The 27,854-nt window shown below is 43.1% G+C and overlaps 2 protein-coding genes across 7 annotated transcripts in view; one reads left to right on the forward strand and one right to left on the reverse strand.

Moving 5' to 3' along the window:
- Positions 1-20,782, reverse strand: part of SCTR (secretin receptor) — a 28,705-nt gene extending 7,923 nt beyond the window's left edge. For 2 of the 5 annotated variants that reach the window (XM_083411253.1, XM_083411251.1), the window contains exons 1-10: positions 19,494-20,782; positions 13,564-13,690; positions 11,631-11,741; positions 7,445-7,563; positions 6,041-6,138; positions 4,826-4,961; positions 3,704-3,857; positions 2,303-2,363; positions 425-491; positions 134-225 (exon numbers count right to left, since the gene is read on the reverse strand). In XM_083411253.1, the coding sequence (XP_083267379.1) occupies positions 134-225; positions 425-491; positions 2,303-2,363; positions 3,704-3,857; positions 4,826-4,961; positions 6,041-6,138; positions 7,445-7,563; positions 11,631-11,741; positions 13,564-13,690; positions 19,494-19,538 (1,010 nt within the window). In that variant the 5' untranslated portion in view covers positions 19,539-20,782. Of the gene's footprint in view, positions 1-133; positions 226-424; positions 492-2,302; positions 2,364-3,703; positions 3,858-4,825; positions 4,962-6,040; positions 6,139-7,444; positions 7,564-11,630; positions 11,742-13,563; positions 13,694-19,493 lie in introns of all 5 variants that reach the window. The other 3 variants (XM_083411252.1, XM_083411254.1, XM_083411250.1) reach the window with 2 other exon arrangements.
- A 2,898-nt stretch (positions 20,783-23,680) lies between these two features.
- CFAP221 (cilia and flagella associated protein 221) overlaps positions 23,681-27,854 on the forward strand; it is a 31,801-nt gene continuing 27,627 nt past the window's right edge. Inside the window, exon 1 of one of the 2 annotated variants that reach the window (XM_083407856.1) lies at positions 23,681-24,010. The gene's annotated coding sequence lies outside the window, so the exon portion shown is untranslated. Of the gene's footprint in view, positions 24,052-27,854 lie in introns of both variants that reach the window. The other variant, XM_083407857.1, reaches the window with a different exon arrangement.

The following is a 27,854-nucleotide window of genomic DNA, read 5'->3' on the forward strand; positions in this document are numbered from 1 at the left end:
GACAAGTTTATCTGGGTGATACATATCTTTGCATATATTTGCAGGCAAACAGGTAAAACATCTGTGCACAGGTATCTCTTGCTGTTGTGCTTATGTGTGAGGCTGAGGGGTTTTTTGTTTTAAGCTGTCTTACTTGTATTGACTGGAATCCTTGTTCCTTCCATCTGGCCATCTAAGTTTGCTCATTAGAATCCTCACAATATTAACAAACAAAACGAAATTGATCTGCAAAGAGAATGAAAAGCTGGCATTGACATTCACATATTTGAAAGACACGCATCAAATTTACTCTCTTCAGTTCGATCTTCATCTCAGAAATCGGCTGTGAAATGGACTTACAGCAATAGCATGAATTTGTTTATTACGGTCACAGACGAATAACATTTGGTACAAAAATAGAAGAGGCATTGTAATTCAGACTTACAACAATAGAAACTACCACAGGGCCTTGAATGAGCCGCCGGGCATATGTAAGATGAGTATCCCAGCATCTGTAAGATAGCAAAATTCATTCATTGTGCTTTTCAGGTCAACAAATGCCAGCGAGCATCATGTTAGCAATATTTGTCTTCAAAGGAAAAATAGCGCAAGGCAACATGCCCAGCAGATAGGAGCTGGCATCCATCCTGGCCTTTCAAATTATACCGGATGGATGAAACTATTAGAATACTCAAGTGTGCAGAAAACAAGCAGGAAAAGCAGAAGAATACATTTGCATTTTACTGTGAGTCATGATTCAGAGGAGCTCAACAAATCAGCAATGCCCTAGTCGCCATCCTTTTTCAACTTGATGCCCTTCTTCGCCACTCCCATCAGCCCCGTCCAGCCTGGCCAATGGTCACAGCATGATGGGAGTTGTAGTCCAAAGCACCCCCAGGATGGGGAAGTGTACCCTGGTCTAGGGGTAGGGAGGAGCTGGATCCATCTAGACCCTGATCACCCTCAACCTGCAGGCTGCCTTTCTGCCCAGATGCATCTTTACCTGCCACATAGCTGACCTCACATAGGACATTAGATGTGCAGCAGCAGGAGGATGCTGCTGGGCCAAAACAGGCTTGTGGTTCTGGAGGGCCCCAGGCTAAGTAAGAAGACCAGGGCTGAGGTGAGGGCTGGCTGAGGACAGACTGAGGTTAATAGAGTCTCACAGAGCAGCCTCTACAGCTTCACCTGGCTCTCACTATAACCAGGACTACTTTTCCTGAAAAAGAGGGGCTGTGATCACCTCCCTTATTCCCTTAGAATGGCAATGGCGCCCACCTGAGAGGTGCTAGAACTGAGTTCTGGCAAGTTCTGGCTGGGGAAAAAAGCCTTGACTATAACACAGGTATATATGTCTGCTGGCCTGAAAGATTTTTACTTCTGATACCGTATTCCAACCCCAGTCAAACGTCAAAGTCCAGAGGCCTCACAGCAATGCAGCTGAGTCAGCTTCTTATCCTTTGACTTGAGGTTCCGAAAACACTTCCTTGTTTTTCAAGATAATATTGTGTTTTCGTTTAGCGCGGTCTTTGCAACGAGAAAACAACAGCCCTTCACAAACAACCCAACTCCCCCTGCTGGATGGGAAATGATCATAATCAAATTAACGCATATGCAACACTACGTTTTTTTAAAAAAAGAAGTGTTTAAGGTACCACAACAATCTGTGTTGTTTTTGATGCAACAGGCGAGGAACAGCTGCCCTTCTGGAATTTATTATCACAAGAACTGCAGATACAGCTGCTTCCCCTCTTGCCATTTTTATACAGAGAGCTCCTGACAATGAGAGGCTTTCATAAATGCCCTTGCTGCTGCTGCTGCTGTGATGTGATGTTCAGATGAAAACTCTGCCTATTTTCTTTTATTGATAATAATAAAAGTATGAGTTCTAGATGACAAATGAAGGCTACAAATGGTTCTTGGAACAGAACAAAAGACATAAACATGGTTTGAAACCAGATTAGCTGGCCTGACTTCCCCAGCATAGAATGATGGGGATTGCTTGAGACAATATATGTCTGGGCAGTAGGAGATGGCAAAGAGAAAAGAACGGATTCTGTTTTCACAAGGAAGCTGCAGATTTTTTTATACTGGCCAGGCACTTGTATAATGGGATACACACTATTTTTAGGTGTGGTTTGATCAGTATTAATTGCAACTGAACTGCTACTGTTATTCTCTTCTTGTCTCAGTGTTTCAGAATATTGCAAGAAAATAGGATTGCAGCCATTTGAAACCAGCTGTCAAAGGTTCTGTGGGCACACAGCTGAGGCAACGCTAATAAATACAGAGCATGGAAAGATGTAATGGAAACACAACTTACCCAACATTTTCATGTAATAGTCTGGCCGTGACCCATGCAATTGCAAAGAAAGTTGGAGTGCCTGCAGTAAAGAAAAAAAGACACACACACACCCCCGGTCAACCCTTAAGGCTTTTCCATACTTCCTCTTCTCCCGCTCCTTTCGCCCACAGCAAAAACAGCTCTTTAGTGCTCAGTTGGAGCAAATAGCAATTCAGGTGTTTTGCGGATTGCCCTCTGTTCCAATTTAGAGCTAAAAACTAAGCGGAAGTGTGGGAAAGCCCTTAATCATACAATGCACAGGAAATCATAGCATTGTAGAGTTGGAAGGGACCCTGAGGATTATCTGGTCTGCAAAGCAGGAATATGCAGCTATCCCATCACTAACTAAATGAATATTTTGACGCATAATAGCAAACTCCCGTGGTTCTGTGCCAATCAATTTGAAGCAAAATGGGAACAACCACAAACCAAAGAGAAGTTCCCCTGATACAATGGTACCTCGAGTTAAGAACTTAATTCGTTCTGGAGGTCTGTTCTTAACCTGAAACTGTTCTTAACCTGAAGCACTACTTCAGCTAATGGGACCTCCTGCTGCCGCTGCACTGCCACTGCACAATTTCTGTTCTCATCCTGAAGCAAAGTTCTTAACCCAAGGTAATATTTCTGGGTTAGCGGAGTCTGTAACCTGAAGCGTATGTAACCTGAAGCGTATGTAACCCGAGGTACCACTGTATACCCAGGGAATATGAAGCTATACACAAGCACATCATGTTTCAGTTCAGTTGTTCCCAACTCAAAAGGGAGCAACAACAAAAAATAGCATGTGGAAAACTGGCTGCTGAGGACTATGAATGCAAATTATTGGCTTCTTTGAAATGTGTTTGTTACCTCAGCTGTGTAAGCAATACATTCTGCCCCCGCAAACCCTGCTCCATCACACCTCAAAGCTGTGCAAAGGATAGCGAGAGACAGAAGGAAAGTGGCGAGTGGAGAGGCAAGAAGAGAAATAGAGGGAGGGGAAGAATCAAAAGAAGCAATGTAGCAAAGAGGACGAAAGAAAGAGGAATAAAGCAGGAAGCAGGAGCAGGGAACGAAGAAGAGGGAGCCAGAGGCTGTGTACACACCACATGTTTAAAGGACATGACTTCCCCCAAAGGATTCTGGGAACAGGAGCTTGTTAAGAGTGCTAGGAATTGTAGCTACAGCTCCCAGGATTATATGCGTGAAGCGGTGTGCTTTAAAGTTGTGGTGCCAGAGATGGAGTAAGACAGGAAGTGAGAGACACACGAAATGAGGGGAAGCAAAGAAGAGTGCAGGAAGGCAAGGGAAGCAGAGCAAGGACTGAAATGGAGTCAATGGGGGAATAATACTGTGCAGCATTCTGTTGTGGCTCCCCCACTGGTGTCAACTGGTACTTACCCCACCCCAGAACCACAAACCACCAGAAGAACTTTCTTTCGGAGAAGAAAGACATCACCAGCAAGGTATGAAGATAAAGCCCTTCCACAAGAAGCCAGCTGTAGTTAGCCATGATACAGAAGTTAATGAAGACCATGATAATCTTACATCGGCCCTGAGGAAAAAGGAAGAGAAGCTAAACACCATGTGCTTTGTCTCCCTTCCCTAGGCATTTCGCAGTCCTGCTCCCGAGCTTCACCTTACTGTGTCATGCTTTATTTATCACCAGTGTAAAAGTCGGGTTGTGGTTGTTACAATTACTACACTCATTTTTGTCATTCTCAGTGTAGATTTTGAGTGATACACAACTAAATCACACACAGAATAGACCTGTGGGACTCAGTGGACTGAAGTTGCTTAAATCAATGGGTCTGTTTTGAGTATGATATCATGGGATATAAGTCGCTGTTACCCATGTATTTTATGTATTGGTTTGGATTGTTTTATTTCTGCCATTAGCATCCATGTTTAAATGTATGCTGTATTCTTTTTTTAAAAAAAATGATGTAAAAGATTCAAGACATTATCTTTTAAAATCAACAAGTCTGCAACAAATTATTATTGTTCAAGTCCTGAACAGTTTTCCCATTTTCAAACCTACTGCCAATCACAGAGGTTCACATTCACTCCCTTGTGAAATCTTTACAAGAGGTGATTAATGCACTTCAATTAATTTCCTCATAAAGTGTCATGATGCCACACGACACGTTATCCAAATTGTGTTTAAACACGTTTTGCTCTTTGGTTTTTTTGGCCTTGTGATTATTTCATTCCCTTGTGGTTGTGGTATTCATAAAACCAAAGAAGAACTAAATATATAAACAAAATATTATTTATGTTCAGACCATACATACACAAACAAGCAGATGAACAGCACACTCCTTAGCATTTTTTACTCATACGTAAATCCTCAGTTTTCAATGGGTCTGCACCAGGGAAGTTCACATAAGCTTGCACCTCAAGTCTGCCATTTTCCCTGACAAAATGGCTCACAGGGATGGAAAGGAAATTTAATTCTCAGGCACCTTTCTTCAACCTGTGATGAGCTGGATGGTAGGCCATATTTATAGGCTTCTTCCTTACCATGTGTAACTCACAGTAGACTGTATCGTCAGTGTCTTCAGACAGGACAGGATCTCTGATGAAGTTTGCCAAAGCTCGCAAAATGAACGATGCAAAGAGCTGCATGTGGATGCAATTTCTCGTGCAGCGAAGCCTTCTGTGGCCCAAAGAGAAAAGCATCAAGAAGGTTTCTAAACAAGGAACTGCTTGGGTTTCTTATCAGACATATGAACAGATCTTACACCATTTAAAGCAGAACCAAACTATTGATCTATCAAACCCATCTGCTCATGGGTGTAGCCAGGATTTGGGAAGGGAGGCAGAACTGACATGATTGGTCAGTTAGTTAAGTATTTCTATGGTTTTACTTGATCTAAGGGGGAGGAGCTAGCCTCCTGCCCACCTTGGCTACACCCATGTATCTGCTCTGACAGGAAACTGCTTCTCCAAGATCTCAGTCCTGGAGATCTCAGTCTTGCTACTTGAAGTCACTGAGGATTGAATATAGGGCCTCATGGATATAAGGCAAAGTGTGCTACCACTCAGCAATGGTCATTCAAATCAACAGGAACCCCATCAATACTCTGCAAACATCCAATACCATTGCCTGATCTGATAGCATCATGAAGCAAAACTGATGTATTGATGGTAAAACTGAGAACTGTTGGACTGAAGATCATCTTTCCCACAACACTAGGGTGAGGAACTTGTGACCCTCTGGATGTTTCTGGACTAGACCTCCCTGACTCTTGGCCATGCTGGCTGGGGCTGATGGGAGCTAGAGTCCTACAGCATCTTGACAATTGTGGGTTCCACCCCTGCTTTAATAGAAAGACAAAAGAACTAATAAAAGGGCAATAAAAAAGGGGGGTGCAGTCACTGCTTCTTTGCCAGGCTTCGTCAGATCCACCTGAAAAACTTATCCAATGAGCAGGATATCCACCTAACATACAGATCATCTTCCCAAATCCACAACTTAAGTTTTAAAGCTTAAGTTTTTTCTTCTACCCACTTGAATATACACTTCTGCCTGTTGACGTCTGAAGAGAATGTACACTTCCTCACTGTTACTGTGCAAAACAGGAAGCCCTTTCAGAATGAATATCTGACGAAAGATCAATGGAACGGCTTTTGAAAGAACACTTTATTTCACTATTCATTTGGGGTTGGGTTTTGCACAGATTAACCAGGAAGTAGAAACAAATATTTAAAAAGGAATGAATAATTCTTCTTCACCTGAAAGAACCCAGAATGCCCAAGGCAACTGTCAGCGCCACCAGAGAAGCGCTGGTTCCGATGGTGTACACAATCTCCAACTTCCTCAGGTAAGACACCTGTCAAGAAACATCCAGGTACACTCAGTCCAGGCAGAGATGTGAATGTGTAGGAAACCCACTTGTCTCAAAAAGAGTGACAACATGTCTTTTTTCAGAACATGCTGTCCCATCATTTGTTCTAAAAGCACGACCATGAACTAGGCTTTGCCTGCAATCAGAGTGATTAGAAAACACTGCCCCAGGTAGAATTAGGCTGGACTTAAAATTTAGAGACACACACAAAAAAACCCCACAGAGGGTTGTAAGTGGTTTACAACATATTTAAATTGTTTTACCATTGTCTACAGGTGCAGAATTGATGTGCCAGAAATCAATGGCCTGGCAGTAGGCTTTGCTTCCATGTCAACTGCGCTTGTGTATAACTAGCCCCAATTGAGCGTCAGTCACTTAAAACAGACTGCTGTCCTATAACGAATTTTTGAAGGGAGAAAGGCTCTGTTTGTACTGTATTATGACTGAATAATACTATGTTTTGTCACCAGGTGGGGCTATTTGCAACACCTTTTCCTATTCTGCTCTTTAGTGCTGTGCTTCAAACCCGAGTAAGCCACTGGCGGATGATAAACGCATAGGATGAAGGCAGATATCTAAAAGTGTGGTATAGGTGGCTTGAGCGCACTTTTCCTGCTGCAGAATGAAAACATATGTATTTACGATATTTCTATATCCCACCTTTCTATGCCAATCTAAAAACAAGTACAATAAAAGTACAGCCTAAAAACAAAAGAAACTACCAAGCAAAGTCAACAGCAGCTAAAATCAAACAAGCAGCAGTTTTAAAAGCACAACAGAAGACAGAGCCATGGAACTGGATTCTCCTCCTCTCCTCTGGCTCCAGTTTTTGAATATCAGCAGGAACCTAATCCAGAGTTATCAGGAAATGATGCAGATCCAAAAGAGTCTGGTGAGAGGATATCCTAATGGGTTTTCCACCTGTGGCTTAGAGGGTCAATCTAAACAAGCAGAAATACCCAGGAATACAGGGAATGTGTGCTCAAACCACTTCTACCCCACTTCTGATGCTTCCCGATGACCTGCCTGTTGAACATTCATCCTGGTTTGTTTGCAGGAAGGTTAGATGACATTGCTTTAGGGCGAATGTCATCCCACATTGCCCAGTGAATTTCTCCTTCACTTTCCTTATCACAAAAGGTCATGTTTTGGGGAAGCAGGTTTATTGTGAAAGACCTTCCAATCAACTATAATTGCCCAACCTGAATTTTCAGTATTTATTGAATTCCACCCAAAAACAGCAACCGTTTGAAAGTGCCCATAGGATACTGTACTGATTATTTGTACTTACCCTACGCTGCCATGCAACTATAGGAGCATTAATCTCTTCCACATTTAAACCACAAGCAATATAGGGTCTTGGATATTTTTCCGACCAGCCATCCTTGGTGCAGTTACGATATATAAACCCTTGGTTTGCAATGACAGAAAGAAAATAAGTCATACAGTTAGTAGTTGCAATTAGCACTGGTGAAAGCTACTATTATAAAGTAAATACACATTCAAGGCCACATGGTGGAGTCTGGAAGTTTTTGCTTCCCTTTTAGATTACCTGCAGCTTGCTGTAATGTCAGAACCCGGGCAAATTGTGGTTCATCTTCACAAGCCAATTTCAAACTGTAGTTTGTGAAGCTGGCTTGTTTCAGCAAAGCATTTTCAAGATTAGCCATTAGTGGAGCAGAAAATTGTTTACTGTTCTTAAACCACGGACAAAAATAGCTGTATTCATTACGTTCCAAAGAGATGCATTAATCCTGTTATGTTTAAGAGCAATTAAGTGACTCTGCCTGAACACAGACATTCCTGCTTCTGTCTCTGTTTTACTTTTTTGTTCTACAAGGAACAAAGTTCATTGGTGGCACCATAAAAATAAATGGTTCCCAAGAATGAAAACATCATTTCAGGATTGCAGGTGCGGAGACATATCACACAACTGGTTGCACTTACGCTGTGGTTGTTATGGCATGCTGTGAACCATAAAGCACTAGCATCAGTCACCTATAGTATAGTAAATGGTATACAGTTAAATCCTAAGTATATTACTTGGAAGTAAGTCTCACTATGTTCAATGAGACTGGCTCCTTTCTAAGTATACTTAGGCTTCAAGTTGTTTAAAATGTAACTGATTGATCAAGGCCAAGGTGAGTTGATCACCTTGGGCAGCAGGATCCACTGGGGCAGCATATCTGGCCTCCAAGGAACACATCACATATAGATCTTTATTTCTTCCTGGTTCCTGATACAGAGCTTCTCATACTCTTCCCGCTTCTTCCCTGACAGGTAGGCTGGGGTGCCATTTTGTGGTTCACGTCCGGTACCAAAATGTCTTGGGGCAACGCTGTGATTGATCAATATGTATTTAAAGGTTTTCTTATCACCCTTCATCATTAAAGCAATAAAGCCCGGAGCAAGGATAACAAATCAAAACAGCAAGGAAAAAAAGCCAACAGCTGAGTTTTTTCACTTTTACCAGCTCCCTCTAGCGGCTGAGTTTTCCATCTGCAGGCAGCTGGTGGGAGAGGCTGTCCATCTTCCCTGACCTGGTGACCTCCAGCTGCTCTGGAACTAACAACTTCCATCCGTCTCAGCCCCAGCCAGCAGGGCTGATGGGAGTTGTAGTCCAAAGCAGCTTTGCAATGTTCCCAGCGATCAGGCGACAAGCTGCTCATTGTCCCTTTTTCCAGACCCTCTCAAGCAGGCTGTTAAGGTGCTGAATCATAACACCTGAATTGGGAGAGGCTGTGCAGTCCTTAGATGCAGTGGTGAAGTGGATGAGGGAGAACCAGAAGAGCTTGAATCCTGGCAAGACAGGGGCTCTGTGGCTAAGTGACTCCTGTCGCCTCTACAGCTCCATGCTCTGGGGAGAGTTGCAGCAACAGAGGACCACTCCTCCTCTGCCAGTTTATGTACCTTCCTCTGACAGACTGCATACACACAGCTGGAGACTGTGCTCACATGGAAACTTCCTCTGCTCAACCCTTCTCAATTCCCTCCTGGTTCTGGGAGACAGGAGAGGGTGGGGAAGCAGGTGAACCCTTCCCTTCCCTGACCTGCCTCTTCCTCCTCTTCTTCCAACCCATCTGGTGCTCCACCAGCCTCCGCCTGCCTCTGATTATTGCATCCTGGCTGATACAGGTCCCCACAAACCACTGCCCCTGTGGCGATCACACAGGGTCCCCGGATGTCTGATGGTCTATTGATCCCTGTGCCACCACTTTGCTCGCTTCCCTGCTGCCACCAACCCATTACTCTCGGGTACACACTGAGTCCAGGCAGTTTTTAAAATTGAACCAAATAAACACGTTTATTTTATAAGCGTTAACAAGTTTATGGTTTCTCAGATAATAGTATTGTCATTTTCTTAACCTTAGTTTCTTTAGCTGCCTATACCTTCCTAATACCTTCTGACTGATTATCTCAACTGTTTGACTGACTCCTCTTAACAGACTCTCTCACATCAGACTAGCCCAACCCACAGACTTATCCTCCCTCTCTCTTCTCTAACTCCAGACTGACTTCTTAACAACTCTAACTCTAACTCCTCCCCTTGGGTTCCTATAGGTTAGTCATTTTACAATTAGTTAACCCTTTCCTTATGAACCCAGTATGATGTCACACACCTAGGAGGGCAAACGCCACAGCCCCCCTCTCCCGAGTCAGACTCCACCCGCCCCCTGCCCTGATACACACTTGCCAGTCCCAGAAAGGGTCTTCTGGATCCAGCACTGTCGATGGAGGCTCAGGTAACCTTAGTGGCTAGAAGCACCTTTCTGCAGCTGCAACTGGTACAACCGCTACAACTGTTCCTGCACCAGGAAAACATAGCCACAGTAGTTCGTGCATTGGTTGCTTCAAGACTGGGCTACTGCAATGCACTCTATGTGGGGCTTCCCTTGAGCTTGATCCGGAAGCTGCAGTTAATGCAGAATGGTGCAATGTGATGCTGACAGGAGTGAGTCTTTGTCTGCATATAACACCTGTGCTCAGAGACCTGCACTGGTTGCCAATTTGCTGCTGGGTCAAGTTCAAGGTGTTACTATTAGAATATAAAGCCCTTAAGAGCCAATTTACCTTACCCTATATATGTCCACTCAACTGCTGCAATCTGCAGAACTGGCACTGCAAAGGTGCCACATAACACCCATTTGTAGCAAATCAGTATTTTAGGATGGCAGCTCCCACTAGAACTCCCCATCCATTAACATCAGGCAGGCACCTTCAATTGACTGTACTCTTTTCGGTGCCTGCTAAAAACATCCCACCCCCCTTAGAGAAGCCTACCCAAATATGCAGAATGTTTACATGGGTTTTAATGTTTTTAGCTTATCACTGATCTTAATCACCATCCAAAGCAACCCTTCACTGTGGCTCCATGAAAACACCACAGAACAAATACATCAGGCAGGAGCCGTCTTTCCTTGTTTATATTATGCTTCGTTTTTATTCCCATGGACCAGAAGGGGAAATTACCACTTCTATCTGTGTGTTTATAGATCCGTATCTATATCTATATGAACAAGCCGTTTCCTCAGAAGCACTCTGCGGGCAGCCCATTATTCTTCTCATTTTGCAGATAGGAAGCCTAAAAAGTTTCATTGTTGGGATCTGAGCCCTGATCTTGGTCCAAATTCTCTCCATGTGTGGCACAAGAACATGAGAAGATGATTCAGGCTACAGATCCATCTGAATCACCATCCTGCTGCACACAGTGGCTAACCAGGTGCCTCTGGGAACCCTACAAGCAGGAGATGAAGGCAATGGCCTTCTTTCCCATTCTGGCTCCCCAGCAGCTGGTGTTCAGTGCCATACTGCCTATGAATCCAGAGATTATGTATACAACCACCACAACCAGTTGCCCATGATAGATGATGGATTAGTCTAGGAATGACATTTTTAAAAATCCAAATAGGTTGTGCCACTTGTCAAATTCTGCTTGACGTCACAGAAAGAAAAGGCCAACGTAACATTTGCAGAATTCACACTCTGGTCCGAATGGGATCCTGAGAGGAATTTACTGTTCACCTTCTCGCCTGGGGCAAACAGCAATTGCCCCATGGGGAATAGGCAAGGAGCAAATGCAGAAACCTGCTATGCTTCCTGATGCCAATCATCTTATGGGACATCCAGCAACATCCATTAAGCCGAGCCCCAGAAGGGCTCTTGGTCTGTGACCTGACTTTCTACCTCTTTCTTTTTTTCTTTTGTGATCCTTGGATGAAGGGTGGTATATAAATTTAATTATTAATAGTAATGATAACTCTGTGCAAGGCTAAGATAGCAGCATCAGACGTTTCTGGAAGCAGCTCCTAGATTCTAGGTAAGATTCTACTCATGTGCCTTTCCCTAGAAAAACAGTACATGACAAACCATATTCTAGCCTGTGTTACACTGAGGACTCAGCCTTTAATCCTTGACAGGGTACAAGGAAAGCCTGGCATCAGACAGTGCCTATGGAAGTGTTATGTTTTAAGTTTTACCTGTTTTCCCAGTTACCATTTGGAAGGCTTTGGGGCAAGGAACGCTAACTGTTTGCCCAATGGAAGAAGACAGCCAGCAGGTTATATTATCCCACATTCCAAGGCATCTGTCTGGGAGTCAAGAACAACAACAAAAGTTACATATCTCACGCCATCCAGATGGAGAAGAGGAATTACCACATTCTGACCCCCAGGCCTGAGGTTCCTCAACCCTGCTTTAAGTACATTTCTACGCCTCATTTCCCATTTGTTACACCTATAGTGGAGATCTTCTGGGAAAGCTTGTGGCTTCTCTAGGGCTGTCACAAATTGTGATGGAAACTCAAAGTTTAAAACTCCCAGATTTGTGCAGGCATTAGCGATCATTTTCCTCTCTTTCACACACACACACACACACACACACACACACCTGTCCAGAGCAGCTTTTCCTCTATTGAGGCTCCCTGCTTCTGATGGATTAGCTGGAAAATCAGCTTGGCTGATTCTCTGAGCAAACCCCAGAATTTTGGCCATCAGTGCTTGAGATGATGTGGAGGGGCTAGATGGCAGCTCTACTCACTGCAAACTAATCTGAGCAGCCCACGTGGCATCATCCAGGCACTGCAGGGGCTACAAGGAAGAGAAAAACCTACCATGTATCACGCAGCAATGCCTGATGTATAGCAACGCTTCGTATCATTCCCTCTGCTGCCGCCACTACCACCACCCGACGCTACAAGTGTTTTCCAGCTGGTGCAAAAATACAAAGGGCTCCTTTTATTTATTCTGCATCTTCACATGCTCATACTTTGTTTTAGACTACTTGGGTCTGCTTCATGTAGAGCCCAGACACCACGGGAATTGGCAGCCTACAGGCATCCATTAACTAAGCCAAGTGGGCATTAATCAGGCAGTTCCAGGAGCATTTGAGAAGGAAACTGTGATGAGTGTGCTGGGAAAAGGGAGGAGCAGTGATCTTGTTTAATTGTATATTATTGTGCCCCATATATATATCTTCTGAAGTAGGCATTTGTCATTCCTAACAGAGGACCCCCGTGATGCCAATGGCATATAGAGATAAAGCGTAGTTGGGGGGGCAGATAGATGACAGACAGGGCCATTAATGTCAAAGGTTCCCACAGACCCACTGGATGGCTATCACCAGACTTCACCTCACTGATAAACAGGAAGGGCAAGGACACTGTGTTGTTTATTTAAGAAATGACTATATTAATAAAACGTCATTAATCAAGACCAGGAGGAAACAGATCAATACTACCTTTCAACCAGCATTGTTCTGAAATCTCTTTCCCAGAAGTCAACCATTCCCTCTCCCACCTGAAACATGCACACCCACATTCACTCACCCAGGTCTCTACTAAATACAATACAGTGGTACCTCAGGTTAAGCACTTAATTCATTCTGGAGGTCCATACTTAACCTGAAACTGTTCTTAACCTGAAACACCACTTTAGCTAATGGGGCCTCCTGCTGCCGCCGCGCCACCAGAGCACGATTTCTGTTCTCATCCTGAAGCAAAGTTCTTAACCTGAAGCACTATTTCTGGGTTAACAGAGTCTGTAACTGAAGCGTATGTAACCTGAGGTACCACTGTACTCTCTGAGCACACTAGATTTGATTTCATGCAACACTGAAATTTTTGAAACTGGAGCTTCCTTTTTCAAACATTATACAAGAAGCACAAAAGCAGGATATGAGCGAAACGAGGCTGAAATTAGTCTAATTTTCTATCAAAAACGATGACGACAAAAAGAAACAGCTGCTTCTTAATTCCAGAATCCTTGATGCGTATCCTGGTATCTCTAATGACTGGGACTTTCCTAGCCTGCAATCTCTGTCTTGGAAATGAGTCCCACAAGTGAACCCATGGCTACAACATCAGCCTAATTTTTCCTTACGCGCACGCGCACGCACACACACACACAGTTTTACCTGAACTCCGGAGCGATTCATTTCCAGTTGTCGCATTCACTTCTTCCTTGGAGAGGACCAAGCTGCAGAGTTGTTCTTCTGTTGTCATAATTTTCATGATTTCACATGATGAAATAAAGGCTCTGACCTGCTAGTTGAGAAAGCATTTGCTCTTTTATTAGTCAGTAGCCAAACAAACACCCTACAAAACATCCACATAAAGGTTTATGGGCAGGTTACAGCTATAGAAATAGATGGATTCCTAAGACTGCAGCATGTTAAAATCAGAGAATGCCCTTTGAAGTTTTGCCTACTCATTTTGAACTCACTAGAGCAGGAGTGGGGAACCTTGGGTCTGGGGATCAAATGCAGCCCCTCCAGGTCTCTGGCTCTGGTCCTTGGGACTCTCCCAAGCCACTGATTTCAGTGAAAGCAGCTGAACCACACCAGTTCCATGTTGACAAAAAAAGTCTATGTCATCAGGGTTAGATTGCAAAGGGCTTAAGTCAGCTTCTTTCACTGAAAAGATATGTTCATGAATTAGAGGGAGTTTATACAAAAGCCACCCCAGATTAGCTCGACACGACCTGCAGCAGGTATAGCCGAAAGCACACTGGGGCTTTGTCCTATAACAGCGGGATATCCTTGTTTCCCCTTAGCACATATTTGATTTGCACTGCTTTGAGCAAATTCCATGCCGTCTGCACATTTATCTAATGCTTTTAATCTAATGTACATTGTAAACTTGCATTAACACATCGGGTTACGATACCAAGGTAACCCAGCCAGTTCTTGAAAATGTGTCGGCAGGATTTGTTGGTCTGCTGCTCCTTCGATTGCCTTTCAAAAAAATCTTTCAAATGAATGAACCCTTGCCATTTGCCATTCAAAAAATATTAGAACATGCCCAAGAAAGATGCTAGATTGTTTCTGAATGCCACAACTGCTGCTAGAATTTTGTTGGCCAAAAATTGGAAATTACAAGAAGTACCAACAATGGAGGAATGGCAGATGAAGATGATGGAATTTTCGGAGCTAGCCGACCGACCTGACCGGAAGAGTCTGTGACCAGTAGGAGGAGTACCAGGAGGACTGGAAGAAATTTAAAGACTATTTAGCTAAATATGCTAAGATAGAAATACCTGCAGGTACCAGATTGGCCTAGGATTTAAATAAGTGATGCTATAGAATAATATGTTTAAAGTAAAAATGAAAAGAAAGAAAGATGTTAATTGAGTAAGTAAATTAGATGTGAAAATAGTTTTGGAAAACTGTTACAATGATATACATTGAAAATCAGCCTGGGGGAGTCGAGGAAGTCACCCAACAATAAGAAAACTGGAATTGTTATACTTTAAATTTATGTTTGTTTGTTTGTTAGTTTATATATATATGGAAAATCAATAAAAAAAATTGAAACAAAAACATATCAGAACAGGATAACTATGCACATAAAAAAGAGAGAGAAGAAGAGGGGAAATCCCTCACAACTGGCAGCGGAAAAGGCAACCTAGACAGGAACAGCCCTGCTAAAATTCAGGATAACAAATGTGTGGAATTTCCATTCCCCCACCCCCACCCCGCTCTTTTCTTTTGTTCTTTTCTGCACACAGCAAATCAAAATGGGGAGAGTCTATTTCAGTCTTAACAAAGCCAGTCCTGCTCAGCTATAGCAACCATTCCAAAACTCAAAACTGGCCAGTGTTAACTGCAGACAGCATACATTTCATCGGTGTTAGAAAGGTCTCCAGTTAGCAGTGACAGACACAGTAAAGCAACAGGTAAACAGATTAAATGCTACAAACAAGGCTACTGCTCTTATTGGGGTTTCATTTGAGCCTTGGCCCATAAAGAAGGGCTGGAAGTTGACTAAATACATTGAAATAGATTATTTGTATGCATTTTGGTCAGCTCATTTCTTAAGTTTGCATAAATCTGCCTATAGGTTGAACATATCACCTCCTGGTTAGGAATGTAGCCTAAATTTATTATTTATTAAAAAAAAGATTTACAACCTGCCTGACTGTAATCTGTACAGTTTTAAACCATAAGATGTTCAGATGTCCTGGACTGGTCCCTATTGCAAGTGCCAGAAGGGTGTCATACTCAGGGGGCAGTCTGAAGGGGTGGGATATATGTGATAGATTATAGAGGTGGCTGGTGGACACACACACACACACACACAGTCCTTGGGTTTATTTTCTTGCATTTTTTAAGGGCTTCTTCCTTTTCTTTGGCTGGTCATTTGAGCAATGACAGGAGGAGGGGAGATCCTCTCTTATCTGTCAGTCACTCAGCATGGAAATCATAATATTTATCCTAACTTATTTGTGACAGTACTTGACTCAAGGCAAAGATGGAAACACAGGAAGCCCCTTTGCTTCAGATTCCAGAGAAGCCTGACGAAGAGCAGGGGTGTAATCTAAAAACACACAAATTTGCAATTGCCTAAAACTAGGAAAGGGAGGGTAGGGTTCAAACTTTGCACAATCACACCTAGAAGGAAGGTGTACTCTTGGGCCCTCACTAGGAAAAGGAAGCAAAACAGTGGGGGTGGTTGGCCTGCTCAACCACAACCATGGCTCATGACATTGGGCAGGGGTAGGCAAACTAAAGCCTGGGGGCCAGATGCGGCCCAAACACCTTCTCAATCCGGCCCGTGGATGATCCGGGAATCAGCGTGTTTTTACATGAGTAGAATGTGTCCTTTTATTTAAAATGCATCTCTGGGTTATTTGTGGGGCCTGCCTGGTGTTTTTACATGAGCAGAATGTGTCCTTTTAATGTATCTCTGGGTTATATGTGGGGCTTAGGAATTCGTTCATTTTTTCTCACAAAATATAGTCCGGCCCACCACATGGTCTGAGGGACGGTGGACCAGCCCATGGCTGACAAAGGTTGCTGACCCCTGACACTGGGCCTTACGTCAATGAACTATTACTCATCGTGAACCATGACACTTGGCTAGGAAAACTGAACCGACAGCCACAGTCTTGACAACTAGCCTTGCATTTTAGAAGAGGGAGCTTTCTGGATGACAGCAAGTACAAAAAAGGCTTCCTTTCTGTCTGCAGACATAGAATAGAGCTTGGAACCATCTTTGGTGGAAAAATGCCTCAGCAGGGTAGATAGAGCATGTTAATTCCATCACAGCCACCTGTGTGTCGCTAGAAAGCCCCGTTACATGCTTTGAGAACTACGTGTCCAAGCTCCGAAATGGAAAATAAACCAGAATATTATATATACCAAGCCATGACTTAAAATGGTCTGATCGCTCTGTTTTGTTTCCAAACCAGATGAGTTCCAATGAGAGAGGGGGATTTTTACCTTGCCTTGTTGGATATAAACATGTCAGAAAATGTAAGCATATGCGTATTTTGGTCAGCTAGGATAGCTCAGTCGGTGGAGCATGAGATTCTTAATCTCAGGATCATGGCTTTGTGCCCCATGTTGGGCAAAATATTCCTGCATTGCAGGGGGTTGCACTAGATGACCCTTATGGTCCCTTCCAACTCTACAGTTCTATTATTCCAGCGTAATGGGTTCGGATGTTATTCAGCTTGAGTCTGCCATTCTAAATAACAAGGGGGCGCTTTAAAAAGTAGCTCAAGCAACATGACTGAAAAAGGTAAGGGCACAGCTCTCCTGCAGGCAGCCAGGATTCCTTTATGGTTGTGTAAAAAAGGGTAAACTACGATAGCTCAGTGTTGGAAATATGGCAAGGATAATGCTTTCCTGAAACATATGTTTGTACTAAGTTTTGGGAGAAAGTGCTGGACTGTGTAGCTATGACTGTACAGAAAAAGTTAAATCTTTCAGTGGTGAATATTCTATTGAACTACAGTATTTACCTACTGTATGGAAATTAACAACAGGACAACAAAAATGGATCCTACGTGCCCTAATGGTGGACAAGAGATTGATATTGAAGAACTGGAAAAGTAATGATACGATACCCTTTAATCAATGAGTTGGCGATATGATATCACACGCAACCATTGAATGGGGGGGGTGTATCACTTTTAGATATATTTTTGTTGTTCTTTTTCTCCCCCTCACTTTCCCTTTTTTCTGTATCACTTTATATTTTATTGAAGTATTTTCAATTAAAACAAATATTTTTATTTTTTTTTAAGTTATAGAGAGTAAGTGAGGCACAGCTGATGTTCTGTAGTGGATAAGCCTGTAAGACATATGTCAAGAAGTCCTGCTTCAAATCATGTTTCAGCAATGAATTCCCTCAGGGAAGCCACTGTCTTTTAGGATGCTTTCACATCACCACCCAGCTGTGCATAGCAGCTTGGCTTCAATTGTGTCAGATTCGTTTCTGTCTGTGTACACACCAGGGGGCTTTCTCGTGTCTTTACTCCATGCAAATGTGTTCACAGCTACTTGTGCGATGTGAAACAGCACATCAAAGTTGTATAACAAAATACAGGATGGATATGGATTTCGCACAGCATTTTATGAACACAGATTAGAAACCCAACACTGGAAATGCAGCGAGAGCACTGTAAATGGGAGGGTTAATGTATCCTTAATCTCAGCCCCCCTCCCTGTATCTGCAGCAGTAAGAACTGCTGAGGTAAAATATGTGAAGCATTTTGAACACTGAATTGTTAGACCTCTAGGATGTATGTGGCCGGGGTGTGTGCACACCAGAAGAGAGATTTGAGTGGAATCACTCATTCAGTGCACCTATTATCCCAAGCAGCATGGCTAATCCATGCTCAGTCATGTGCCAATTTCCCATAATTTTGCGGGGGGGGGGGGGAGAGACGTAGGTTCTGCATAGGTTGTTTTTTATCTCATTGCTTCCTATTGTGACAACAGGTCTAGCTACGGTTTTAAGCTAAGCAACTTAACTGGTGGAAATTTGGGTGTGAATATGAAAATCTGGTTATACAGGTCAAATAATACCCTTGTTTCCAAACTAATAGTCTGATACACTGTTGTACTTTGAGCAATAATTTTACCCAATCCTTAAATAATATTGGATAGCTCATTTTTTAAATATTTGAAATGGATTGATTAAAAAACAAACTATATATTTTAAATTTTGTTTTGGTTTTTTAAAAATGTTTTAAAATGTTTTTAAAATGTCATGTCATCTCCACATGACATTTATTTCTCTAGCCCCAACTGAACAACATTGCATTATGGAAACAAACAAGCAAGAAATAAAATTTTGAACAGGTGTATGTCAACAAAGCTATTTATTTCTCATATAATTTAGTATATCAGTTACAATCAATAATGATTATATAAAACATAAGCAAATATGCTTTCAACCAGCAGCTGTCTCAATATGGTTTATGAAGATAAAGAAAGCAGCTGTCATAAAACTTACGTTTATAGACTGAACAAATTGGGAGACTATCCATTCAGCTAATACCCTCTGCATATGCACAGCACTTAAACATTCTAATCCTCATAGCACACAGAAACTATTTGAGGACAAGACTGTGCTACGTGGTCTGAAAAGTTTACTTTTCCACTGAGCACACCTTTAGGGAAAGAAACTTTTCCCAAGGAAAATCTCATGTATTCCTAAATTGAAGCTGCCAGTGTGAATATGCTCCCCTAAAAAAACTAAACTCTAATCTCTCTTCTAAAGCACACTTTTCCTATCCTCTCACTGCTTTGCTGATGCATCAGAATGTTTTGTATGGGACATACAAGTTTTTAGGGAGTTTCATGTCCTCTCCTTGGGGAATGAAGCTCAGAATTTTTCCAGCTTTATCCCACAGTGCTTTGTTTATTCAATAAGAAAAATGCCTTGGTGTTCAGTAGGGCTTACTCTCGCAGAATCGTATGTATATATATATAGGATCATAGCCTTAGTGCATCAACCAGGCTCTCACAAATTTCTCCCCCTTTCCCTTTTCAGTGGATGGGCTCTTGTGTGCGTTTGCAGCAAAACAATAATACAAGGCTCTTTGGTTACTTACAGTTAGTGTCGAAGAGGAAAGGATTATTATTACGATGGTCCACATGTTCAGCTGTTGTCTGTCTCTTTCATCTCCCGGGTGCAGGATCAGAAGTCATTTCAATGGGCAATCCTCAGCAGGTTCTCTCAGTCTGTTTCCTTGGGCTCCTGAGCTCGCCTCATCTTTCGCCACTGCTGTTGCTTCTGTTACTGAGTCCCAGGAGGGCTCTCGGTGCTTCTTTGAAGCAGGATGCTTGACACACACCTTGCACTGCAGGCAACTCTGCAGTCCATGTCCCAGATATCTTCGTCACCCGTGCCCCCTTTCATTACTCATTGTTATCGCTGCACTTGAGCAAGGAAAGGTCAATCTTTTACGTTCCCACGGTAAGGGCAGCAAGAAAAGTTCTGGCACAGATGTCACAGGAGCCAAGGGGGGGGGGAAGAGAATTTAATATCCTGGAGACTGGAAGGAAGCAGGTGAGCACACAGAAAAAAACTCTAGTGGGATGGGGTGGGGGGAGAGCTTTGCACAATGGGATTCAAGCTGACCAAAACGGCTCTGCTAATGTCTGCCTGGAATGATGACCGGAGAGCACAAAGGAAAACTGATGGAGAGAGACTAACTTCAATGGAAATGAAAGCTCCACTCCTGCGGAGCTTTAGTAGGAGCAAGCTTCAGTGGGTGGGTATATGGAATATGATTCATTGTTCACACACATGTGGGCAGGGATGCAAGTACTCCCTGGAAGCTACATATGGCGACAACTATATTGATCTAGTGTAAAAAGTAGGGCAACAGCTGCCACAGGTGCAGCCCATGCCTAATCACATTTATTCAAGACTTACACATCTAAGTAATGGTGCACAAAACTGCATCCTTGTATTATTGACTTTTGGGGGGAGGGCAGAGTTATAACCTGGTAAAAACATTTCAGAGCCCTCGACCAAAATCAAACATATACAGATTATGCATTTCATGCCTCCAACTCTTGAACACACATGCTTATTATCAAGTGTGAAATTTGACTACAGATCTGAGTCCCTGATCTTGTCGCGTCTTACTGCTGGCTTGCACTGATTATATTTGGTACAGTGGTACCTCGGGTTACATACGCTTCAGGTTACATATGCTTCAGGTTACAGACTCCGCTAACCCAGAAATAGTAACTCGGGTTAAGAACTTTGCTTCAGGATGAGAACAGAAATTGTGCTCCAGCGGCGCGGCAGCAGCAGGAGGCCCCCATTAGCTAAAGTGGTGCTTCAGGTTAAGAACAGTTTCAGGTTAAGAACAGACCTCCGGAACGAATTAAGTACTTAGCCCGAGGTACCACTGTATATGTCATATCCTTTTTTTAATTGCAAGCAAGTAGCCCATTTAAAAAAGGCTAGCTATGTCCAGGAAGGGGATATTGCACTCTAGAATGTTTTACCTGCCTGCATTTCTGATATTTGATCTGCCACAAAATGTTAATCACTGGGCAGCAATACAACAAATGCAAAAGAAAAAAAAGGAAAGGCTAATGTAGAATTAAATTAGAAGCATTATTTTTCTTATAATGCTACAAGACCATATTAAATATACTTTGGGCTAATATTATCAACATCTGTAGGTACTGAGATGATTTGCTCCCTCAGATATTCTGAAGAATCCAGAACGACATTAGTAAACCGCAGAACTACTGTGATCCAGCAATTTCCCTGTCTGGCCAGCCCAAAACATTTTGACGTGTCACGCAAAGGACAAGATGGTGATTTCCATCACCCCGATTCCATATTGAAAAGCTAACCAGTTGGACTAATTTAAACAGGACAGCATTCTTTACTGCACCTCAGGGCAGCAGACTAGCTTAGAAGGCACAGGGCAAGCTGTCTGGCTTACACAACACTCTGTCCACTCTGCATGCCTTAGCATATGAGGCAGCTGCCCAGTTCTGCCCAATGGAAGAGCTAGCCCTGTAAAATCCCTGTTGTCCCCCCAACGTTTTAAAGGCCTAGTTTGTGGCAATTCTTCTGCCTTGCAAAATACAACTGGTGCATCAAAGTTTCACATCCATATTGGCAAAGTACCTTTGCTCCATCTGGTGCAGAGGAATAGTTCAGGAGACAGCTAGTGATGTGGTCAATGACGCTTCACCTTTCTGCAACGTTTGCCCTGCATTTAGCAAAAGAATTTAACAAGAGCTCCCTGGACTGGGCCAATGGCCTATCTAGTCCAGCCTCCTCTTCTCACAGTGGCCAACCAGGTGCCTAAATAGGAAGCACACTTAAGCCAGACCTGAATACAAGACCATTCTCTCCTCCCGACCCCCAGCCATGAAGCTCTTTGGGAAATTCCAGAGATCAAGTATTTGAGAGAAGGAACAGGACAACAGATTCCGTCTCCATTGGCAGAATTTTAACCTGCTTTGCCTGCTTGTATCTTCACCATTACAATGTCCTGCTGCAACACAGTTCCTTTCCCGTTACCTTTCATTGCCCTTTTTCTTAACTTTCTCATTTGTGTTTCATTTTTGAATTAGACAGGTAGTCTACTAACAAAATAATGAGACTTTTGTTTGCTTGGGATTGCTATGGCTGGCTATTAAGCACCAGCCACATCCCCTTGGCAAAGGCAAGGATGCATCATAATAGAAGTGTTTCTGTTATAAGCTGGCATATGAGGCAGCAGTTCCACCTTCAGGTTGTAAGGTCATCGTCAGATACTACAGGGAGCAAGACGCCTTCCTCTTGCTTGTTTTGAACTTCCAGGTCATGCTTATAACACAGGGCCGGATTTAGGTTTGATGAGGCCCTGAGCTACTGAAGGTAATGGAGCCCTTTATATGTCCAGCTGTCCTTTGCCAACAACAAATTGTTGCTGTTTTTTGTGTTGATTACTTACATCATAGGAGCCTACACCACACAAAACACTGTTGCTGTATGTAGGTTTTATTCTATTTGTTTTTTATCTTAAATTTTGGAAATGTACATCCAGGTTTCCCCCCCCTGTAAATTTTTTTGGGGGCCCTATGCTATAATTTGTTTACCTTATACATAAATCCGGCATTGATATAACATGCAGCTAAGGCACTGCTTATCATCTCACAGTTACATGCAGAAGCAAGGTGGGGGACTGTTGCACATAACTTTTAAAGGTGCATGTTTGTTTTCTTCTAGTGCAGTGGTTTTGCAAACCTTATGCCTTCAATGAATGCTTTTTACATCAGTCAAACCCTGAGGGTCTGCTGTGGATCTGCTGCATGTTGCAAAGGATTCTGGGGCCAGCTGGGCCTTCTCCACCACCCTTCATCAACGGAACAACCTCTTATATATCAGGAAAAGGTTGCAGAGGGAAATTGGGATTGATGGGCAAGCTGTATTGCATGGAAAACTCCCTACAATTCTTACCAATCACCAGAGAAGCTCTGACAAGCTTCCAGGGTCCCTGGAGCTACAATACTTGCAATAATTAATGTCTAAAATAGGGGTGGGGGGGATATAATCTGACCAACCCTGGAAACCCCTGTTTTGCCTTCTAATCCTAGGTGTGCAGATGCTGGCGGCTGATATGCCTGGAAGCATCAAAAGCTACCATATGCCAAATCAGACCATTGATCTATCTAGTTCCGTACTGTCCAAGAGTTAGAGTCTGGAATTGGTTTTGAATCGCAGAGGCAACCCTGGAATATAAGGAATGAATACTACTATTACTGCTGCAGATGAGCATGGACCTGGCCTTTCACCTCGGACGGAAGAAGGGCCACAGCCCATTGGGACAGCATCTGCTTTGCACGCACAAAGACGCAGGTTCAATCCCCAGCACCTCCAGGTCGGACAGGGAAAAGACTTCTGCCCCAAACCCCAGAGAGCGGCTGCTAGTCAGTTCAAATTAAGCCCGGTAAATAAAGCCACTAACATGCTGGAAGGCAATTTACAGATAACAATAAGTGTACTGCTAAAAACATACCAAAAAAAAAAACATTAAAAGCAATTAGCCATGGAAAGAATTAATCTATTGAAACCATACCAATAATTAAAGCAACGCACGACACCAGCCCTTTCGTTAAAAGCAGCTTCCAAAAGTACAGTACAAGCGCCGGAGGAGAAATCATCCTCCCTTCCAAACTCACTTCACTAACCTGCTCAAACTAATGGTACAGCCCCCTCTGTCTTGAAAACCCTTTCCGAGGTAGCAAGCACGAGGTTTTTTGTTTTGTTTTGCTTTGCTTTTAAGGAACCTAAAGCCCCAGCTTGAAGCATAAACCTGTGGGGAAGACAGAAAAGCCTCCTGCTGCCTGGCGGGCTTCCCTTCCTCGCTTCCCCCCCCGGCCGAGAATGGCACGGTCCACAGCGTGCGGAGTGCCTCGGAACGGCGACTTGGCGACCGGCTTAGCAACGGAGGTGGAGGGACAAGCTCCGTGCGGAGGGGAAGGGCGGGTGCCGCCGCCTTCTTTTTGCTCCCCTCGCCTTCCCCATGCCCCTTCCCCGCGCAGCCCCCCACTACCTACCCGGCTCCCCCGGCTGGCCCTGGGCTGCGTGGAGTGACCCGCACGCACGGTAGGTCCCTCCTTGAGCCCAGAAGAGCCAGGGAAGGGCTGGTAGGTTTACACTGGGGGCCCGGCAGGTTGCAAGCGCAGCAGGCTGTTGTTTGCCCGGGGATTCATTGTCAGAGCAGAAACTCCCCTGCGTGAGGCAGCGGACGAGGGTGTGGGTTTGTTGTTGTTATTGTTGTTGTTATTATTATCATTGCAACTATTTCCCCATCTTGCAATGCAATGGTTCCCAAACTTTTTTCAGGCTGCTTCCCACCCCCTTTAGTTCCACAAACTCATTCATAGTGTCCTCTTAAAAGGCATTATTCAAAATAACGGTTTGCATAAGCCGCATCATAAAATTTAGAACAGGAACAATTAATTGCGTGCTTCTTCAGAATCCAATTAAAACTTTTTAATTTAATTCAACATAACTGAGGGATTTGATCCACTGATGACACCAGTTTCCCACAGTCATTTATGCCTCCAGTGCCACCCTGCCACCCCCTTAGATGTTTTGCTTTTAAGGAACCTAAAGCCACCCCCATAAATGGCCCTTGGTATCCTACTGCCCATTGCATATTTGGCATGTGGTCCTTTTTAGCTCCTGGAGAATTGGGTTGCTTCTCTGTGCAGGCTCAGGCCTCATCGGCCTCCTTAACCACTAACTCGGCTTGTAGTGAGTTTCTACATGAGCAACTGCAGACAACACCCAGTTGTTGCTAACATGGCGCAACTGTTAGTTTGAGGGTCATACATGTCTACTGCTTCAGGCAGCAGATTGTCGAGTACTGGTGACCAACCTGTGGCATTGGTGCCATAAGGGGCCAGGGGTGTTGGTGGTGCACTTCAACAAGGGTGCTTGAGAAAGAGGTCCTGTGGCCTTAGATAATGGCCTGCTATTGTTCCTTTCTCTTCAGTGCTGCCCTGCTACTAGCCAAAGATACACCTGCCTCTGGATACAAGGAGAATTTTATATGCACTGAGGTGGTGTAGACTGGAGTTGTAATACTACATAGTGTGGACTTAGTGTGCTTGCCCAAATGTTTGGCTATCACTCTTCTAGAAATACCTGTGGAAGTTTGTCCCATCCTTGTATTTTTTTAAGAGTCCATGTTCTCTTGAGATCCCACTATACAAAGGGAGGTTGAGCTGAGCTGGAGTGTCTGGCCCAAACTCATCCAGAGACCTTCATGGCTGGTTGGGAATTTGAACCCAGGTCTTCCGAGTCCTAGGCACAAGTTCTCACACATTTTATTTTTTAAAGTACATTGTTCTCTATTTATTTCCCACCATAAACAGTATGTTCCAATATGGCACATACAACCTATTTTAGAATAGATAGGTGAGGAAGCTGTGTTGTGCAAGAAACACATAGCACAGGGTTGGCACCAAAAGCAGCAGTTCATCTCCCCTCTCCCTCAGTTTGGGTAGTATTGCTGGCCTCATTCTCCATCTGGCTGCAGCCATCATTTATGTAGTACGGCTCAGGAATGTGTGACAGTATCATCAAGATACGGGGTAAGCATTATGGGGCGGGGCGGGCCAATTTGAAAGTGGGATGCTGTTTCAGTGTCCACTTTATGTCGAGTATAGCCAGTGCTATTTTTCTAGAAAAAGAGGTGCCAGAACTCACCATGAATGCCTCCCTTGTTCTCTTATAATAGCAATGGCACCCACCTGAGAGGTGCCAGAACTGAGTTCTGGCAAGTTTCGGCTGGGGAAAAAGTCCTCAGAATAACATGTAATTCCACCCAAAAAAATTGCTCCTCTTCTCTCCCTTTCTGTTCCAAGGCTTCACCTGGTTTTGCGATGTCATGAAGGGGTTGGCTGAGACAGACGTCCAACAGATGAAGTTTATTGCTTAATTTTCTGTGGCAAGCCCTAGGCTCTATTTACATTTAGATATCTCTGCTTACTTCAACTGGACCTGCAATTCCTCTTAGCTGCTGCTGCTGCCTTTTGTAATTGTCTTCATGAAGTAAACAACTCATTCTAAATTTATTTAAAGCAGGGAATTGAAATGCCGTTACTATAACTCCACATATTAATGTCTAACAAATGAAGAGGAAGTTGGAAAAATTAAGATATTTTTAAAAGATTGCCCGAGGAGATTAATTTATCATACTCTAAAAAAATAATCAGATGGACCTTGAGAGCAGCTCATGTTCCTTTCCTGGAACATTCTGAGATGGATGGAAATAAACTTTCTGTACATTACATTTGTTTGGTCAGGACCTGTTTCTTAAGCATAAGAGTATATCTGAATTGTGATCCTTTTATGTGGCAGAATTATGGATTGTTGACTTACTCTAAAGCATTTGAGCCATTATGAGGTTCTTAAAGTTAATGAAGTTTGGCCATTATAATTAACATTACTATTTGGATTTCTGTGATGAAGCCTTAATTTGTGTGTCTGATGTGTCAGATTGTTTGCTGAGAAATGGCCTTTGCTCTATTTGGAAGACAAACACAGTTCTCGTTTTCAGTTCTGGCTTTTCAATATTAAAACAAAATAAATAAACAAAGCTGTCAGAAAGGGCATTTGTTTTCCTTGGGATTCTAAGTACAGTACAACATTTACTCAGAAGTAAGTCTAGCTTTGATCAGTGGGACTTGATCCTGTCAAAATCCTGTCAAAAGGATTTTAACCTAAACCATAGAAAGGGCTAAGCACTTACTTACTTATAAGGAGAGTTCAAGGGCAGTGTGCTTTGGTATCACTGAGTATGGAGAAGATTAGTGTGAGCAGCAGTTACTCCGAAACAATTAGTGAGAGAATATTGGTATCCCCCTTGTGATACTGATTTATTTATTTTTTATTTAACCGGATTTATATACTGCTTAAACATGAAAACCTCTAAGCGGTCCACATGAAAACAAACAAACATTTAAGAATACTGATAAAATCAGAGATTAAAAATAAATTGGCCTAATTGTTTTTCCTAAATATAAATAACTAGGGGCTGTGCTCCCCTTGCCAGTCCACCACATTTAACCCACCAGAGATTCCTCCCCATGCAACTACTAAACTTGCTTTTCACCCATTTCTGAAGCACACTTCTCCCTTCTGTTCTGCAGCCCTGCTTTGCACTCCTGTTTTCATGCCTATACCATGAGAAACTCCTGAATCTTCTTCCTCCCTCTCATCCCAAGTCCTAAGCACCCTTTCTACATTTTCCCCAGCTATGAAGCATCCACCGTCTCCTATTCTTCAGACCCTTTCATGCCCCTGCTTTCATCTTCAACCTCATTCCCATGCCTCTTGCTCCCTCCTTTTGCAACCCCTTCAAATATTCCATAGTACTTCATTCAAAACTGTTGTTGTTTAAAACCACAATTTCCATCTAACCCTGCTTTACTCAAACTTCTGCCATTGTTTTAAACCACCACTTCCCCCCTCTCACTGTTACCTCCCTTCTCCTGTCCTAGGGCCACTGCTGTGGTGCAAACTGCCTTCTCTCTCTCTCTCTCTCTCTCTCTCTTATTTCTTTAAACAAACACTCATAGATACATTTATTTCTTTGCAAACACTCATAGATACATCCATTATACACAAATAAAATGAAAAGAAACAGAAAAAGAATAAAAAAAAACTAACTTCAAAAAACAAATATTTTCAAATTAACTTCTACATAGGGAGTACAAGCCTTTACACAGCTTTGGCTTGACTCCTTAATTCGAATCATGACTTCCTGCTATCCATGAACGTACTTAGTAAATCAAATTTTTTTACAGATAACTGTATTTAGATGGTAAGTCTTGGAGAAACGTTCTGATTGCCAGTAGGGTTTAGTCTACGCTAAGCCAAGTGATGCTCTGGAAGCCTTCTTTTTCCATGCTATTTATAAAGACATCCTATCCTTAAT

Source organism: Podarcis tiliguerta (genome assembly GCF_965153285.1).
Source record: "Podarcis tiliguerta genome assembly, chromosome: 1".
Taxonomy (NCBI): Eukaryota; Metazoa; Chordata; class Lepidosauria; order Squamata; family Lacertidae; genus Podarcis; species Podarcis tiliguerta.